The 18,683-nt window shown below is 40.3% G+C and overlaps 1 protein-coding gene across 2 annotated transcripts in view; it reads left to right on the top strand.

The window, feature by feature from the left end:
- gne (glucosamine (UDP-N-acetyl)-2-epimerase/N-acetylmannosamine kinase) overlaps positions 1-18,683 on the top strand; it is a 41,665-nt gene that overhangs the window by 12,924 nt on the left and 10,058 nt on the right. For both annotated transcript variants that reach the window (XM_080443560.1, XM_080443559.1), the window contains exons 2-6: positions 8,640-8,711; positions 9,238-9,395; positions 15,211-15,457; positions 16,505-16,712; positions 18,170-18,322. In XM_080443560.1, coding sequence (XP_080299686.1) covers positions 8,658-8,711; positions 9,238-9,395; positions 15,211-15,457; positions 16,505-16,712; positions 18,170-18,322 — 820 coding nt within the window. In that variant the 5' untranslated portion in view covers positions 8,640-8,657. The remainder of the gene's footprint in view (positions 1-8,639; positions 8,712-9,237; positions 9,396-15,210; positions 15,458-16,504; positions 16,713-18,169; positions 18,323-18,683) is intronic.

Genomic DNA, 18,683 nt, shown 5'->3' with positions numbered 1-18,683 from the left:
TTGAAAATAGCATATCTACAAGCTCACGACGCGTTGTGGATAGGCTATTTTCAAATAGCCTAGGTATAAAATAGGGATAAAGTGGTTAATTTATGTTTTATAATATAATAATTTATATCTCCGAAGTAACTGTTAACTAAAGTTTTCAAATAATTGTAGTGGAGTAAAAGTACAATAGTTGCCTCTGAGATGTAGTGGAGTAGAAGTAAAAGTACTGAATATTGGAAATACTCCAGTAAAGTAAAAAATACCTCAAGATTGTACTTAAGTACAGTACTTAGTTACTTTACACCACTGCTGGCGTCCATTGAAAAAAAGAACGTTAGCCTGCACCTTGGTATCTGCCAGTTTGAACACGGCGTTAGGCTCTCAAAGATGGCCTGAGACAACAACAACAAAAAAAAATGGTGGTGCAGGTCCTGTGTCCTGTCACAATGCTCCCATCTGGCACCCAAACAAACAAACAACCACTAAATACACCCGGTGGATCAGGTTGTCATGGCTGTGAATGAACCGACGGTTAGAAGCACTCACACACGTTCAGGAATGCAACACACGGAACAGAAACCCCACCGAACCAAAAGGATTTGTCCTCCTAATATTATTTTCATCCTGTAAACCCATATCCACTCGGACATGCATCCAAGCATCAACAGCACGCCAACCGACCATGTTGCCCTTGAGCAAGACACTTTTTTAAAATCTCCGGCCCCGCTTCACTGGAGCTGAACCGCCAGCGGTACAAACTGTACTAGCAGTATAGCCCACCCACCCTCTTTCCCTCCCCCGCCACTGTTCTTCCAGACCACCGCTGTAAAGAGCTATTCTGCTGTCTAGAACTCGTTGAGCAAAGCGAGGGTTAAAAATATGCACTGAGAGTGTGTGTGGGACGCAACCCCCCCCCCCCCTCCCCTCCCCACACACACACACACACACACACACACACACGCACACACGCGCACACGCACACACATGCCTAGGCCTATTTTTTGCACTGTGTCTGTGTGCCACACAGGCAGGCAAATCTAATCTCACTTTACGTTTTTTTTTGTGTTGTGTCTTATTTTATGGGACACGTTGTTCTGATCGTGTTACACACTGCAACGTGTGTGCAGACAGAGGCCATACAGTGTGTGTTACTGTATGTGTTAGTGGTGCAACGGTTTAGTCAAACTAATCAATTCAATCTATTATTAAAACAAATGCATGCATTAAAGTTCTCAGTCGCCACGACTGATTTCAGTCATTTGGATTCCATAGAAGCCAGCATGTCTACTATGGTACAGTAACAGTAGCATAGCACCGAAAATAGCCGATCTACAAGCTCACAACACGTAGATCGGCTATTTTTGGTTATTAGTTATTTTAAGATGAGTATTTGGTCAAACTAGCATGTTCAGAAGCATCTTCCATAAAACGTAATATTTCATAAAGGCGAAAAGCCTCAATCTGCAATTTCTTCAACTGGTTGGCTATATGTAGAACAGCAAGAACATCACAATTCTACGTATTGTGCTAATTGTTTGGGAAACGGAGCACTAGTGTGGAGGACTCCTTTCATGCTGTTTCACAAATCACAGATTAGGACTTGGCCTGACAAAAGGTTTCAGTCATGAGATTTTGCTTTATTCTATGCAAATATGAAATATGTATATACCATATAATACAGTATATATATGGTGTCTTCAATCAGTACACACGACTTTCATGTGTGCTGTGCTTCATAAGTAGGACTGTGTCACATTCTGTCTAGTATTTCCCCAAAAATGTGGTGTCATGGTGGTCCGGGCCTTGGGCAGGTCATCTAGTTCTCTCTGTGTTTTTAATGAGGGTGTCCTGCTCAGAACCATCTGTGTTACAGCGTGAGGGCAGGGCTGACGTGGCCCCACTCCTGCACAAACCACAGGACACTGCTTTGGATTGAAGCAGTGCTTGCAACCTTTCTCAGTGATTATTCCTTTTTATATACCAACGAATCAATACAAATACATTCGAATCGATTTTCTTATAATCAACTATATCAATTAGTCTGAAAGCTGCACTATGTAACTTTTCCTCTTCTACCCCGAATTTGAACCCGGTTTCTTGCGCAAGTGCTGATATTTTTTACTATTGAGCTAATTGCCCAGGGGATAAATGTATCTTGAGTTGAAAATCAGGTCAAAATTCGTGTCAGATCCTGTGTCTAGGTGAGACATGACCTTTGACACGATCTAAATGTCTCAATAGAAGAGCAGGGAGACCAAATATAACCACCCCAGTTGTATAAGGTATATTGTATTAATAAAATTACATTTTTATTCATTTAAAATAATATGGACTGGATAATACATAGTGCCGCTTTAAGCCCTATTTTATGCTCCGTCGTACAACAGTGTTGCACAAAAATAGTAAACAAAGCCAATCTGCAAGCTCAAGTTATAAAAGAAAAGGTAATGACAGACATTATGAATTGAACAATCCACAGACCTCCGTTACAGCCCAGCCAATCAGAGGCTTACGTCAGTTTTCGCTGGTAAAACCCAGACATGATGACTGGAACTGATGACGTAATAAGATGGGTGAGTCTGTCTGACCAGTGACCACCTGCTACAAAAATCCTGATTCATACCCTGTTGAAAATAGCAGATTCGTGAGCTTGTAGATTGGCTATTTTCAGTGTGCGACACCGCGGTGAGACCGAGCATAAACCATAACTGGAAGTTGAGTCATTGTTTTTGGAAATGTGAATCGGTTTATCTTTCTTGCCAAATGTCAACTATGAACTCAAAGGCTTTCCTGCTCAACTTGACGTCTCCTCCAGTGTAATTACCTAGACAGCTGAATTTATGGGCCCTTTCACATTTATAACTAGGCGGTGATGGATGATGATGCAACCCTATTAAAACAGTCTTACATAAACACAAAGTTTTAATGTTTTCAACTTTTTTGCCGTTCCAAGCCAAGGTTGTTTGTTACTTCTTTGCCACGGGTCATGTCAAACTGTCAGAGCAAGTGAAGCTCTTTAACATTAAATAATATAGATTTATGGAGGCGGCAGGTTAAGAAATGCGGGGACTAATGAAATATTCACTGACACCATTGGGGGAAAACAAATCACAAAATTGGACCAAGCATTCCAGAGCGCTGTCTCTCTCTGCCAACTATCTATCCAGTTACTTGATGGTAGAGCCTGACCAACAGTGTAACACTCTGTTACAAGTACGGTATTAAAAATGTACTTGAGTAAAAGTACAAAAGTATATTGGCCACATTACTGGTCAAAAGCCTCCGAACTCCACTTGAGCTGTATTTGGGTAAAGAGATGATAATATAAGGACACATTCAAGTATAAAGTCACCATACCGACATTGATGAGGCAGTATTGTGTTGTTTTCATTGCCTGAAAAGTTAATATTTTGGATATACCTGTAGCTGGTTTCTGCCCGACAGCAGAGATATATTATTTCAACATTAAACAAAAAATAAATCACAAATGTTCATCAATTAAAAAAAACTATTCCAACATTTTGAGTATTTCATAATAAAATAAAATATAAAATAAGTGAGCTTGTAGATCGGCTATTTTGACTAGTTTGGGTCCCGGGGCAAACCTCCCATTTTTCTTTTGGGTCTTGAGCTAAAAGGTTTTGTGAACCCACTGGCCTATTTGATTTGAACAAAGTCGCCTAGTAGAATATGAAATGCTTTTGCCCATGGCTGGCTGTGGGATAATGGAGAAGCATGTAGCTGTGCTGCAGAATGTGGAAAGGGTAGCCAGGCATATCATATATTTGCAGCATGCTGGTTTCTGTTGGCTGGTAACATGGTTTCGTTTGGTTTTACAAACTCACACACAGCCAACTTTAGAGAGGGGGAAATGTAACTGGATATTAGACCAGATCAGATTATTTAGTAAACAAACAGGTACTTCCCGATTTAGAAAGTATTTTCTACCCGACATTTTCACAATTTAAAATAAAAGGCCCAGAACATTAGCTATGTCTAGTTTGTCAACCTGTGGATATTTAGAACAAAATAACATATTTCTAATAGTCAATAACAATATCATAAGAGTGTCCTGTTATTCCACATATAAGATGCTTTATTGTGTCGTCAAAAACACAGTGAACCTTCATGGTCTTTTCAATGCTATGCTCTATAACAATATAATAAGTGTCCTGTTATTATTCCACATATAAGGTGAATGAATAATAATGCTCCAATGCGACGCTGCTGTCGTTATATACCCGGAAATATTTTTTGGGCTGTGGTGATGTCATAATTATTCTGTCTATTGGAACCAATGCAGAAGTCATGTTTAAGGACATTAATATTATGTCATTTAGATGCGTTTGAAATCAGATTCCACAACAACAATTGTGGTTCAAACTATCTGGGTTAAAGGAAAAAACCTTCTGACCAGCTGGGAGTTTTCATAGTGAACAGGAATCCCCTTACAGCAGGCCTCATTCCTGATAATGTATTCAGTGTGACTGTTAAGCCTGGTTACACAGTAACGAGAAGAATACAGTGGCTGTTTCCTGTAGTGAAACAGTAGAAAATCTACTTTACATAACGTCGCTGTCAGGCAGAAACCTCCCATCTCCATATTCTAACTGTTTGTGTTTTTTCGTAAATTAATACCCTACTGCTGCGTCGCTACAAAAGTAGCAGATCCACAAGCTCGAAACGCGGCGTGAAGCGACGCGTTTCGAGCTTGTGGATCTGCTACTTTTACTACTTTTGAATTTGAATCCTGAAAACAAACAGTTTTGGACACATGAGGTTTGGCCATGGCACAGATTTCAGTGGCAGCCATGCTAGCGCCACAGTCTCCCCTTTCAAAGATGTCTCTTAATGTGTTGCACGCCATTTTTCTGCTCCGCTGGCTAAAAGGTTATGTGTTGTCACAATGGAAACATCAGCGACACCATTGTTGCATGTGAAGTCAACACTTGGGCTGCTAGTGTGTCTTGTCTGGAAAGCAGTGCAACAACACCTGGCAGAAAACACTGATGGCTCAGTCTGGGACATTGATTTCTGCACAATCAATTCCAGGGTGTAGGAGCAGCAGTCCGTCCCTGGCTTGGTCAATCAATTAAGACCGGGAACGCATCTGTGTCATTTTAAGATTTCTTTGGTTTAATAGTGGAACATTTGTGCAAATCTTTGAATATATATATATATATATATATATATATATATATATATATATATATATATATATATATATATATATATATATATATATATATATATATATATATATATATATATATACATATATACATATATACATATACTGTATATGTTTTAAAGCGAACATTTTTAACTCCGGTCTGTGCTTCTGGGGGTCCCTGGAACAACATATTTTGAGATAGGGGTCCGCGGCCAAAATACATTTTGGGGGTCCTTGACATGGAAATTCACCACTGATATAGCAACATATACTGTATGTTAGGATTTAGAAAACGTTTTTTAGATATGTATTTGGCCGCGGACCCCCGTCTCAACATGTTTTGTTCCAGGGACCCCCAGAAGCAAAGATTTGATTTACAAATCTTCGCTTTAAAAATATCTTTATATTTTTTCATTTTTTTCAATTTAAAAAAAATAGCAGATCGTGTCACGCTATGAGCTGAGTATATCTGCTATTTTTGAATAGGAAAAAAAAATCTAAAATGACACAGATGTTCCCGGATTGAATGGGTTAACGTTTGTGTTTGTGAAAAGCTCATCCCCAGCCATGAGGACAGTGTGTTCTAGAATGGATGGAGCATCAACACATCTGTGTGCAGGCCCTATAGGTCACTCCAGGCCAATATTGACTCTAGGCCTTGATCAACATAGCGGGGAACAAAGGCGGTGCGGTGGGTCCGTCAGTGTGATACCAGGAATCATCCTGGTTGGGGTCATCAGGGGTGACCCCACCCCCAACCGAATTCGCCAATAATAGTCTGAAACAATAACGGTTGTTTTCATTTGATGCTACAGTAGATGCTCAAGGCAGGAATGTAAAAGCTATATAGCTACATGCTACATGATGATGATGAGATGATGGGACATCTTTGTTTTTGCAAAGTTTATTTTAACAACCTTAACCCTGTAATACAGTATAGCCTTAAATGTTATTGGTTAGAAAAGTCTCATCTCCATCGCCTGAAATTATGGTTCAGTGTCCATGGATTATATATTATACTGTAACTATATCTTATTTGCAAGGAAGAAGGAAACACAAATGTTTTCCGTTTTATTGAAATGATTCTGACCATAGTGACCGATGGACTTAAAATGGCATTTTTTTTGTGGGAAATAGCTAGTCTTCTGTATAAATATCATAGGTTACTAGGTCAACCATCAGTGTGATACAATGGAAGTAATAATCAAATCAATATTACTGTTAAAATCAATATTAAACTCAAATCTTAAAAATAATTATTACCTACGTATCTCCACTGTTTCACTCGTACTGCTGTGCTACAACTGAATTTCCCCACAGGGATCAATTAAGGTCTTATCTTATCTTATCTTATCTTATAAATACACATACAAATAGAAGGATAATAAACTGCCATCTACTGCCACACATGGGCAACATACGGCCCGGGGGCCGGACCCGGACCTTTGACCGTCTCAATCCGGCCCGCCAAGTCCTCAAAGAAAAGCTAAATGCTAAATGCCCCCCCTAAATCTACATTCTAAAAGGCTGCCATGTTAATGGTTTTGAGACAAATTAATTTAACCCGACTTAATAGTAATTCATATTTACCATTTGAGTACTATGCCTGCATTCCTCCATCCGTATGTACTCAGATGTTTTATGTTTATAATGTAAACAGTGAAACAGTCAACTCTTTGTTCCATATTTATAACATAATGCGATGTGTTTGATCAGTGACCTTTTGGCGTGGTGCATATCAGATAAGATAAGATCCTGTATAAATGTATAGGCTCATTTAAAAGTTGATACAGCATTGACCTGGATTGTTTTATATTGTTTTGTGTTTTTATTGTAATGCCAGAGTAGGCTACACCAGAGTAGTACAGTACAGCTGTAAACATTTCTTTTTTAACATAATTCAGCACTATGTGTGTCAAGTTTCAATTCAATTGTATGTGTGGCCCTCTGGAAATAAATACTGCCCATCCCTGATCTACTGTATGCCTAGGGCATTAACATAAAAAATAACTAAATGTTATGATGATGATGAACTAAATTCAGGTGATCTGAACTATTTCTGTCTTTAGAAAATCTGGAAAACCCAAACATACTGGGGCGACTTTGTGATCTGGGAACATGGAAATTATATTGGAAAGCTGTAAGCATAGCAGTAGCAACTAAGGCACAAAGACATACTTAATCTGTATGTTAATGATAAACCTTCACGGCGCATGTGGTGACATATTTGGTCACTCCACTGTTTTGTGATGTTAATGACGTCCTCCTCAGTGGTATAAAGTAACTAAGTGCATTTACTCAATGGGGTCAATTTTGAGGTATTTTTTACTTTAATGGAGTATTTCCAATTTTCAGTTCTTTTTCTTCTACGCCACTACATATCAGAGGCAAATATTGTACTTTTACTCCACTACAATTATTTGAAAACTTTAGTTACTAGTTACTTTGAAGATTTTGATTATTATTACAAAACATACGTTAACCACTTCAGCCCTATATATATTTCTGGCATTTGAAAATAGCCGATCTACAAGCTCACAATGCGTCGCATCGCGACGCATTGTGAGCTTGTAGATCGGCTATTTTCAAAAGATATTTATACATTTGAAAACTTGAATGGGACATTCTGCATAATGAGTACTTTTACTTTTTCTACTTTAAGTACATTTTGATACCAATACTTTTGTACTTTTCCTCAAGTAAATTTTGAATTCCGGACTTTTTACTTGTAACAGAGTACTTCTACATTGCAGTATTGATACTTTTACTTTTAAGTAAGAAATGTGAGTACTTTTTCCACCACTCGTCCTCCTTAACGATCCACTGAGATTCAAAAGGAGTGGACCCCCCTGTCCCTGACTGTCATTGGCTTAACGCTTTCTGTTATGACTTCCTGTGGTCATAGGCGTGCACATTTTTGCGTCTGAATGTCCAGCTGACAGGATGCCAATTTTGCATACTTTGCCCTCGCTTTTCACAGAGCTCGTGAGAAAGCTTGAATGACTTGAATTCCTGGAATGGCATGCACGTTCTCCCACGGTCTGAACCATTGTATACTGTAGAATCCTTAGTGTTAGTTAAATTTAACTCGGAGAGCCCGTACGGGTCCATTTGGTTCCACTTGTACGCTCCCTGATTTGCAGGTCAATTTGTTTCCGTTTTTAACTCTTTCTAAAATGTCAAATGTTAAATTAACACTAAGGATTTTGCCGGGTATGAAAGTTGTTTCTGCATACTACTACTGATGTTGATGATAATGAGTGGCACAGAGATTAATTTAGCATAGTTGTCTTTTTGTTATGTTTTGTTTCCATGCCTCAGCGTCTGCATAATAGGAAAACTCATGTGAGTATGACCCGTGTTCGTTTTAATGAGTGGACGACCGACGATGCTTTTACACTGCCCTAACTCTCTCTCTCTCTCTCTCTCTCTCTTTCATCTTTCTTCCTCTCTATGTCTTGTCTCTCTCTCTCTCTAGGAGCTGTACTACCTGAGAATGCAAAGGACCAGGGAAAAGATGGAGAGGGGGATGCTCGAGGAGCAACATCAGGTGTGTGTGCGCGCGTGTGTGTGCGTGTGTGCGCGTGCGTGTGTGTGTGTGTGTGATAACACTGGCTTCTACAGACCAAGGTGTCGTCTGGCAATCTGGCCGTCAAGCAGCATGTGTGCTCGATAAATCGCACTGAACATTTGAGCACTTTCAGAGTTAAATGAACACTGAGGATTTTACAGTGTAGTAGAAAACCGCTCGTAACCAGTTTCAACCTGGGGTCCCTGTTTTGGGCATGTTTTACGACAAAGTATATAGGACTTAAGTTGGTAGAGTTAGGGTTTAGATTAGATTTAGATTGAGTTATGGATCAATGTTCACATTGATCCATAAGTCTTAGACATTAGACATGATGTGCTGAGTATTAGGATTAAATTGAATGAGATGGTTTCACGTGTGTGTGTATGTGGGTGTGGGTGGGGGAAGGTTTGTGTTTCTCTCTGCATATTTCAACTGTATTAACGTGTGTGTGTGTGTGTGTGTGTGTGTGTGTGTGTGTGTGTGTGTGTGTGATCCGTACCCCCAGGCGGTGAACATGAAGAAGAAGTTGAGGGTGTGCGTGGCGACCTGTAACCGGGCAGACTACTCCAAACTGGCCCCCATCATGTTTGGGCTCAAAGCCCAGCCGGACGACTTTGAGCTGGAGGTGGTGGTGCTGGGGTCACATCTCATCGATGACTACGGGTACGTTCACCACCATTCAGCGTTTCTCTGAAGGCCTGAGAGACTTCACTTTGCTATTCATTTTAACCCATTAAGACCGGGAACGCATCTGTGTCATTTTACATTTCTTCGGGCTATTCAAAAATAGCAGATATTTTCTGCAATCAATACATTCGTTACTCTCTATTTCGTCTTTCATGCCTGTATATGCTTTCTCTCTTTCTCTCTCTCTCTCTCGAATGCATGCACGCACGGGCGCGCGCGCACACACACACACACACACACACACACACACACACACACACACACACACACACACACACACACACACACACACACACACACACACACACACACACACACACACACACACACACACACACACACACACACACTCCTCTGGCACAAGTACCACCAGGGCTAGTTTAAGCTTGTATTAAAGCACTAATGTTTTGCATTACATTCGTTAATAGTTTTCTCTCATTCCTCTGAAGTGACGGTTCGGTTCGGCAGGCCTTTTGCTGTACAGTCTGCTTTGGTACAGAACTATGACAAGCATGTCTTTTTCTTGACTTTTCCGCACGATTCCACCACTCGACGGTATCTGTAATTCTATGTCTTTCTTCTATCACTTAACCCAGGATCAAACCTAAATAATGGATGTAGTAATTTCACCCATTAAAACCGGGAAAGCATGTCATTTTAGATGTCTGCGTTGGCTATTCAAAAATAGCAGACTATTTTTGAACATTTTGGAAAAATCTTGAAAGTGTGAGAACTACTGATTTAGAAGGCGTAGAATCGGCCTCAGGTCTTAATGGGTTAATGTGTGTCATAATTACTCTTTTTTTTAAAATATTTGTGTATCTTTAAATTCTTTATCCCACGATTTTGTAACCCTTTTTTCACCCGGTCCCAATTTTTCATAATTACACTCTGTCAGTCTTACATCATTTATTTTATGAATTCCAGGCAGAATGAGAGGAGAATATTAAATCATTTTTGCTTACTTTGGGATGGATACAAAATAAACTTAAAGGTAGGGTAAGTGATATTTTTTGGGTATTTTGTTGTTAAAAAGGTGAAAGTACTATATTCTGATAGTAATCATTGCTACAGAGCGTTTGTTCGGTCACAGGGGTCTCTCCAGCTCTTTAGTAAACAGAATATAGTACATTTTCAGGTAGGTGACAACATTTAAGCCAATCAGGAGAGAGCACTGAAAATGCATTTTCTGTTTAATAAAGAGCTGGAGAGACATGGGAGACTCCTTTTTACTGAACAAACACTCTATAGCAATGAGTACTATCAGAACATAGAGCTATTTAACACTTATTTTAACCAAAGAAAATCACTTACCCCACCTTTAATGTGACCACCACAGATCTGACCTCATTGTCTGTAGTCTAGACCAAGAGGAATCAGAAGAACCAGAATGTCTGCTATGTGATACATGTGTAATAGGATCAGACCGTTGTGGATTATACAGTCGGTTTGATCACATTCAGCCCTGGCAGGGCATCCATGCACACCTGGTGTTTATTTAAAAATGGAGGTTTTGTGTGTTGCTATTGAAAGAGGAAACATTCAAAGAATTCAGGGAAACAATATGGCAAAAAAAATAATCTGTGCAAGGAAGACTCTTGTAGTGTACACAGAAGGCTCTTTGCAGGTGCAATGGCTGTCTCTGATCTACAGCCAGCCCCGCTGGGCGTAGATGTAGTCGGTTTGAGTTTACGAAAATCCCCGGTTCTTCTCTCATGTGTCCAGCATGCCTTAATTAACCCCATTCACTCCGGGAACGCATCTCTTGTCATTTTAGATTTCTTTGGCTATTCAAAAATAGCAGCTATACAAGCCCGCGCTATGAGCTTGTAGATCTGCTATGTCTTTGTGCAAAACTCAAATCTTTGCTTCTAGGGGTGTCCCTGGAACAAAATATTTTACAAATGTTCGCTTAAAAAAATACGTATTCAAAGATTTGCACAAATCTTCACGATTAAAAAAAAAATCGCAGATCTACAAGCTCTATATCTGCTATTTTTTAATAGCCAAAGAAATCTAAAATGACAAGAGATTGAATGGGTTTTAAGACCTGCTAAAACCCCTCTCTCTCTGAGAGAAGTGCTTAAACACGGACCAGCGGACATAACAGCATCTCTCCTGTTTTATAAACAACATTTTAAAAAGTAAGACAGAGATCACAACACAAAGTTGCCGTTGTGATCACCTTTTTATCGATTCATCTCACATTTGGGTGTGTTTGCATTGTGGAATGTCCCCTTTTACAAGGAACAGGATGTGTATAACGGAGTATTTCCTTAAGTCCATGTCTTCATTTTTTGGCGTTGAAGTCATTCTCACGCCCACTCTCTCTCTCGCTACCACTCCTTGAAAGATCTCCTTACTCCGTGTCAGTTATGGCAGACTGTCAAACCGTTCTAGATAAAACATCTGTCCGGGCGGGAACGCATCTGTGTCATTTTAGATTTGAGCTATAACCATTATTTTATACTTTGGCTATTCAAAAATAGCAGATCTACAAGCTCGTAGCCGCGCTACCAGCTTGTAAATCTTTGAATACATATATTTTTTGAAACAAAAACACCAACCGACAACATTTTGAACTCAAATCTTTGCTTCTGCAGGTCCCTGGAACAAAACACTTTTTTTTTTTTTACAAATGTTCGCTTTAAAAAATATACATTCAAAGATTTGCACACATTTTCACGATTGAAATAAATAAATAGCCAAAGACATCTAAAATGACAGAGATGTGTTCCCGGATTGAATGGGTTGAAGTGTGTGGTGTAGAACAAAAAGGAAAATAATGTTTCTTTGGTCCAATAAGGCTGAAGAAATGCGGTCCATTTTCTCCAAAGCGCTTCACAATGTAGTGTTGCTGTACATCGGTGGTGCTCAAACCTTTTCATGGTATGGAAGCACATTTTGTCCCTAATTGGTGTCTCGTGTACTTTTACATATAGCCACTTGGGTGCGCTAGTGTCAAGCATAATCTGCTTGTAGGAGCTGAGATTGACCAATCTCCCAATCTGGATAATCTTCATTTATCCAGGGGATGGTGTTGCTGGTGTTTTGAACCATTCCTCATGTTTCATACTCCTACGCCTCTGTACATCCCCACCAGACTGGCTCTGTCGTTGCATTGCTGCAGTTGTGTGTGTGTGTGTGAAGTGCGTTCTCAGTGGCAGTTAGTGGTGGAAAGTAACTGGGTACATTTTACTCTAGTGCTGTTCTGCAAATGGGTTGATAGACTGATTGATATTCACTACATGCACATTGGCATAGCCATTAGCGTACATTTAGGGCTGGGCCTATGTATCTGGTAATATTATTGACTGCTTATTTTGTACGTCTGTGGCAAAAATAGAATATTGATGAAAATGTCCGTCATAAGCTGATAGATGATTTAGATCATTATTACAAAACATACATTAAACAATGAAGCCCTATTTTGCACGTGGGTTATTCAAAAATAGCCAATCTACAAGCTCACTACAGCGTTGCATCATAGCATTTTGAATATAGAATATTTTGTATTTCAACATTGTGTTATTGCTACTTATACTGAAGTAAAATAGTAGTAAAGTAAAATAGGAAGAGTACTTCTTCCACCACTGGCGGTAGTTTCCCCAGGGCTCAGGATAATGACCGACTAGGACATCTGTTAGATGTACCACCAGGCCCACCAACAGACAACAACATGAGACAAAGAGTCTCTTTTTCATGTTTAGTGACAACAGCTTCCCATGTGATGGTAACAGCAATGCAGAGGTTTCTTGTTGAACACTAGCTGCTTAATGCACAAACAGAAGGTTTTTTTCCGACTGCTCTAAATGTGGATCTGTCTCTTTGCCGGGAAACTTGAAGTCATGTTGTGTCCTTGCTTACTTGTAAATCGCTCTGGATTAAGAGCGTCTGCTAATTGCCTAAACTGTAAACTGTATGAAAGTAAGACGACAGTAATCTCCTGACATTAATCTGTTTTTCTGGGACTTGGTTTTCTGAGGAAGGATTCTGTCTGTATCAGAAACCTCCTCTCCCAAAGGGAGTGGAATCATGAACCAGAACCAGAACTCTGTGTTTTTTTTAAATTGTTTTTTCTTCCTCTTTAACCCATTAACACCTGAGGCCGATTCTTATTAATGTCTTCTAAATCCCAACAGTTTTCTGAAAAACGTATGTTTCTATATCAGTGGTTCTCAAACTTTTTCATGTCAAGGACACCCAAAATTATATGTATTTGGGCGCCGACCCCCATCTCAAAATATTTTGTTCCAGGGGACCCCCCAGAAGCAAAGATTTGGGTTAAAAATGTTCGCTTTAAAAGAATATAAATATATTAATTTGCACACATTTTCTCGATTTTTCAAAAATAGCAGATCTACAAGCTCATAGCGCGGCACTCGGTGCCGCGCTATGAGCTTGTATATCTGCTATTTTTGAATAGCCAAAGTTTAAAATCATGCTTTTTTTGCTCAAATCAAAAAATGACACAGATGCGTTCCAGCTCTTAATGGGTTAACTCCTCCCCAGAAATACCTTCCACTAGTATTATGTATAGGTTGACTTGAATGTTGCTCAAAGGGAAGGATTTGTCACATCACATGATCACAGGTTGCTTTGCGGGTGTAAAGAAGTGGGTGGAATCATTTATTTAGTGTGCGCTCCATCATTTAGTAGTTTCCGTGAGAAGATCAAGAGCAGGAGAGAAAAGAGGGAAAAAACACAGGATAGGAACTGGTTAAATAATCAAAAATACTGTACGTATACAGATAGCGTATGTAGTAGCAGCTATACTGCATATACATGATGTTTAGAACATTGGCATCATATCGTTGCTGTCGGGCAGAAACCTCTTATCTCCATATTCTAACTTTTTGTGATTTTTTTTGTAAATCAACGCCCTACTTGATCATACTACAGTGTCACACAAAAGTATCCAAAATAGCAGATCTACAAGCTCAAAACGCGCCGCTTTGCGCCACGTTTTGTAGAGCTAGTTTTTCATTTGAATCCTGAAAAGTAACACTTTTGAAAAGTAAAAATTCTGGACGTATGCGGTTTCCACCCGACAGAGACGATATGCAGGTGTGTGTGAGGTTAAAAAAAGAAGCAGCAGGTACTTCTTAACCCTAGAACACTAACCATGAAAATAGTCACTAACCCATCACTAACGGTGGGTATATTTTACCTGATACAATATATTCCCTAAAAAACAATAATCATAAAAATATATTAATGTATAACAATACATGGTAAATTGAGGTACTCTTCTTTAATATTTCAACATGAAATTTCCCCCCCAAAAAAAAAAGTTGGGTATTGTAAAAAAAAAAAACTTGTCCAGTGAAGGGACAGTCTAATTGCATCAGTTGACCATTGTGGGAGTATGGGAATCTTTTTTAACACTCTATCACTAAGACCTGCCTGTAGAAAAAAGCAGGGATGGGGGCAGGGAAATATACCTTCTATGACGTCAGTGGGCATCCTGAAGGTACCCAAGGACCCGCCCACCTCAGACATCAGCAGACATCAGCAACATTATGAAAATCATAATAATTACAATTGTTCGGGTGAAATTCACCCATGGTTAGTGTTCTAGGGTTAAAGTGCAGTTCAATAGACCAGTTCGTGAAACAAGGATCAGTTAAAAAAAAAAAAAAATCACATCTTTCACATACCATAGGCTTGGAAGATTAGTACTCCCATGGAAAGTTTTTCCACTCTATTCATCTTCTCCATCCTGTCCTCCCCTCTTCCTCCCTCCCTCCCTCCCCCACACACACACACACACACAAACACACACACACAGGAACACGTTCCGCATGATCGAGCAGGACGACTTCGACATCGGCTCCAAGCTGCACACCATCGTGCGGGGGGAGGACGAGGCGGCCATGGTGGAGAGCGTGGGCCTGGCCCTGGTCAAGCTGCCCGACGTGCTGCAGAGGCTCCGCCCCGACATCCTGATCGTCCACGGGGACCGCTTCGACGCGCTGGCGCTGGCGACCGCCGCCGCGCTCATGAACATCAGGATACTGCACCTGGAGGGAGGAGAGGTGGGTGGAGTCTATGAATGGCCCCGAGGGACTGACAGGAATGACCATGAATGAATGTCACAGTAGAGTCTCTAGTGTCTAGACTAGAGACTATAGACAGCAGAGGTATTGTCTGTAGTGTACGCAATTAAGAGCGGGAACGCATCTGTGTGTCATTTTTAGATTCCTTCGGCTATGCAAAAAATAGCAGATCTACAGGCTCATAGCTGAGCTTGTAGATCTGCTATTGTTGAAAAATCTTGAAACTTTGTGCAAATCTGAATATAGTATATATATATTTTTAAAGTGAACATTTGTAACTCAAACCTTACTGCTTCTGGGGGATTCTACAAATGTCTTCTAAATCCTAACACTTTTTTAAAATTATATATATCAGTGGTTCTTAAACTTTGTGTTTTTATGTCAAGGACCACCCAAAATGATATGTATTTGGCCGCGGACCCCCATCTAAAAATATTTTGTTCCAGGGACCCCCAGATGCAAAGATTTGAGTAAAAAAAATTAGATATATATTGCAAGATTTGCACACATTTTCACGATTCTTTCCCCTCAAAAATAGCAGATCTACAAGCTCGAACTTGTATATCTGCTATTTTTGAATAGCCCAAAGAAATCTTAAAATGACACAGATGCGTTCCCACTTCCCGGTCTTAATGGGTTAAGATCAAACTGTGACGTCCTGTCTGTCTGTCTGTCTGTCTGTCTGTCTGTCTGTCTGTCTGTCTGTCTGTCTGTCTGTCTGTCTGTCTGTCTGTCTGTCTGTCTGTCTGTCTGTCTGTCTGTCTGTCTGTCTGTCTGTCTGTCTGTCTGTCTGTCTGTCTCACTCACTCACTCACACACTCACTCACTCACTCACTCACTCACACACTCACACACTCACACACTCACACACACACACACACACACACTCACACACTCACACACTCACACACTCAAACACTCACGTTCTCTCTTTCTCTGTCTCTCCCTCTCTCTCTCCATCTGTCCGTCTTTCTCTCTCTCTCTCTCTCTCTCCACGTGGCTCCTCCCTCCTCTCCCTCCTCTCAGGTGAGTGGCACCATTGACGACTCTATCCGCCACGCCATCAGTAAGCTGGCCCACTATCACGCCTGCTGCACGCGCAGCGCCGAGCAGCACCTCATCGCCATGTGTGAGGACCACTCACGCATCCTGCTGGCCGGCTGCCCCTCCTACGACAAGCTGCTCTCGGCGCACCGCCGCGCCGACTACATGGACATCATCAAATGCTGGCTGGGTAAGGCTGTGCGCTTGTAAAAAATATATATATATATATCAATACCACAATGGTCCATTTCACAATCATATTATTGGATTGTAATTAGTAACCACATTAATGTGTTTATCACCATAATGTTGCAGCAGGTAAAGGATATTTTATGTGCTGCTGGATAGCTTAAAGGAGTAGTTCACCCAAAAAAAAGTTTATTTTCTATTAACTCTATAAACGCCATTGACTCGAAAACGCGTCAATAACTACTTAATCCACCCACGCCATTGACGCGTTTGACGCGTTGGATTTGCGTTCATTGTTTAATCTCTGATCGCGCTATGCTGCTTAAAATTCAATGTTATTCTCGAGTTCCACTTACTTCACCCATATCTGCATCCGGTTTCATGTCCTGGGTTCCGTTTCCGGTTTTTGATTGTTTTCCCCCGGTCATTTCGTCCAAAATAGGTAAACAAACGGTTTTTCACACGGTATGACGGACAAACGGACAGTTTCTCTTCTATAATCTATGGTCTGGGTGACGATCGGTCATCGCCGTCGTGCATCACAACGTAATTTTGACGATCAAAACAATCTGGGAGGACGTCACATCCGTTTTCATGGTTTTCCCTGTCTAATGGCTCAAGAAGGGTGAGAGAGACACCAGGAGCTGATCAAGCTATCATGTGCTGCTCTCTGGTGGCGGATTTGTGCGGCGTCTTTAAAAAACACTCTGATCAATTATTTTCATGAAAATTTTCAAAATATAAAAATAAAAAAAACACGAAAATTGCTGGCAATGGGGGAGTACTTTATGAAAATACTCTGGCAGTCAAAGAGTTAATTACACACCCCATGAAGCATTGACTTCATGGAGATTTTTTGTTTTGTCACATTCCTAAGTCAATAATTTGATGACCGGCGGAAAGATGCTGATGTATCCGGTAGGAGACTCACGGAGAGACCGCTGGTCATCAAATTATTGGCTTAGGAATAAAAAATAAATAAAAAATCTCCATGAATTCAATGCTTCATGGGGTGTGTAATTGATAGAAAATAAGTCTTTTTTTGGGTGAACTGCACCTTTAACGTACTTTATAATAATAACATAATATCTTCTCTGTCGGGTGGAAACCTAGTATTTCCAAAAATGTTTCTTTTCAGGATTCAAATAAAAAAAATGGCGAAAGACTTTTGATACTTTTGTGTGAAGCTGTGACGCTTGATCATATTTTTGTATGATGATCATACTTTTGTATGAAGTAGGGCATTCATTTACGAAAAAAAAAAAAAGTTTCTGTCCGACAGCAACGATATATAAAAAAATGTATGTAATGTTTTGTATTCATCATCTAAATCTGCCAACTATAACTAGTAACTATAGTAAAAAGTACAACATTTGCCTCTGAGATGCAGTGGAATAGATAGATATTTAAGTCCTCCACCGTCTGTAATCTCTCTCTGTCTCTCTCTCTCTGTGACAGGTGACAAGGTTCAGAATCACGACTACATCGTGGCCCTGCAGCATCCGGTCACCACAGACATCCAGACCTCCATAAAGATCTACGGTCTGATGCTGGACGCTCTGCTGTCCTTCAACAAGAGGACGCTCATCCTGTTCCCCAACATAGACGCCGGTTAGTCCCCTCCCACCGCACGCTACGCTTCCTCTCACCGTTGTCCCGCTGTCTTTTGTTTTGTTTGTTCTTCACTAATGCTCATAATAAGACGGCGATATTTCCGTCTACACACTCAGTGTCTCATTGGTGGGCTGTGGGCAGTTCAGAAACCTGCCTACCAGTGACATCATCGATGGGGATTCCAAGCTAAGAAACTACAGCCTTTTTCTTCCCGGAAAGTTAGCATGCTGAACTAGAAGCATTATTCTGGCATTAATAAACAAACAAACAAAAACAAACCAAACCGAACTGTCCACAGCCCTCCTCTGAGACACAGACTGAATAGACAGAAACGATGTAAGCCTATAATGAGCATTAG

Source organism: Gymnoscopelus braueri (assembly GCF_963280865.1).
Source record: "Gymnoscopelus braueri genome assembly, chromosome: 2".
In the NCBI taxonomy this organism is placed as follows: Eukaryota; Metazoa; Chordata; class Actinopteri; order Myctophiformes; family Myctophidae; genus Gymnoscopelus; species Gymnoscopelus braueri.
Note: the sequence above shows the minus strand (reverse complement) of the source record. Positions and strands in the feature narration are given on the sequence as shown.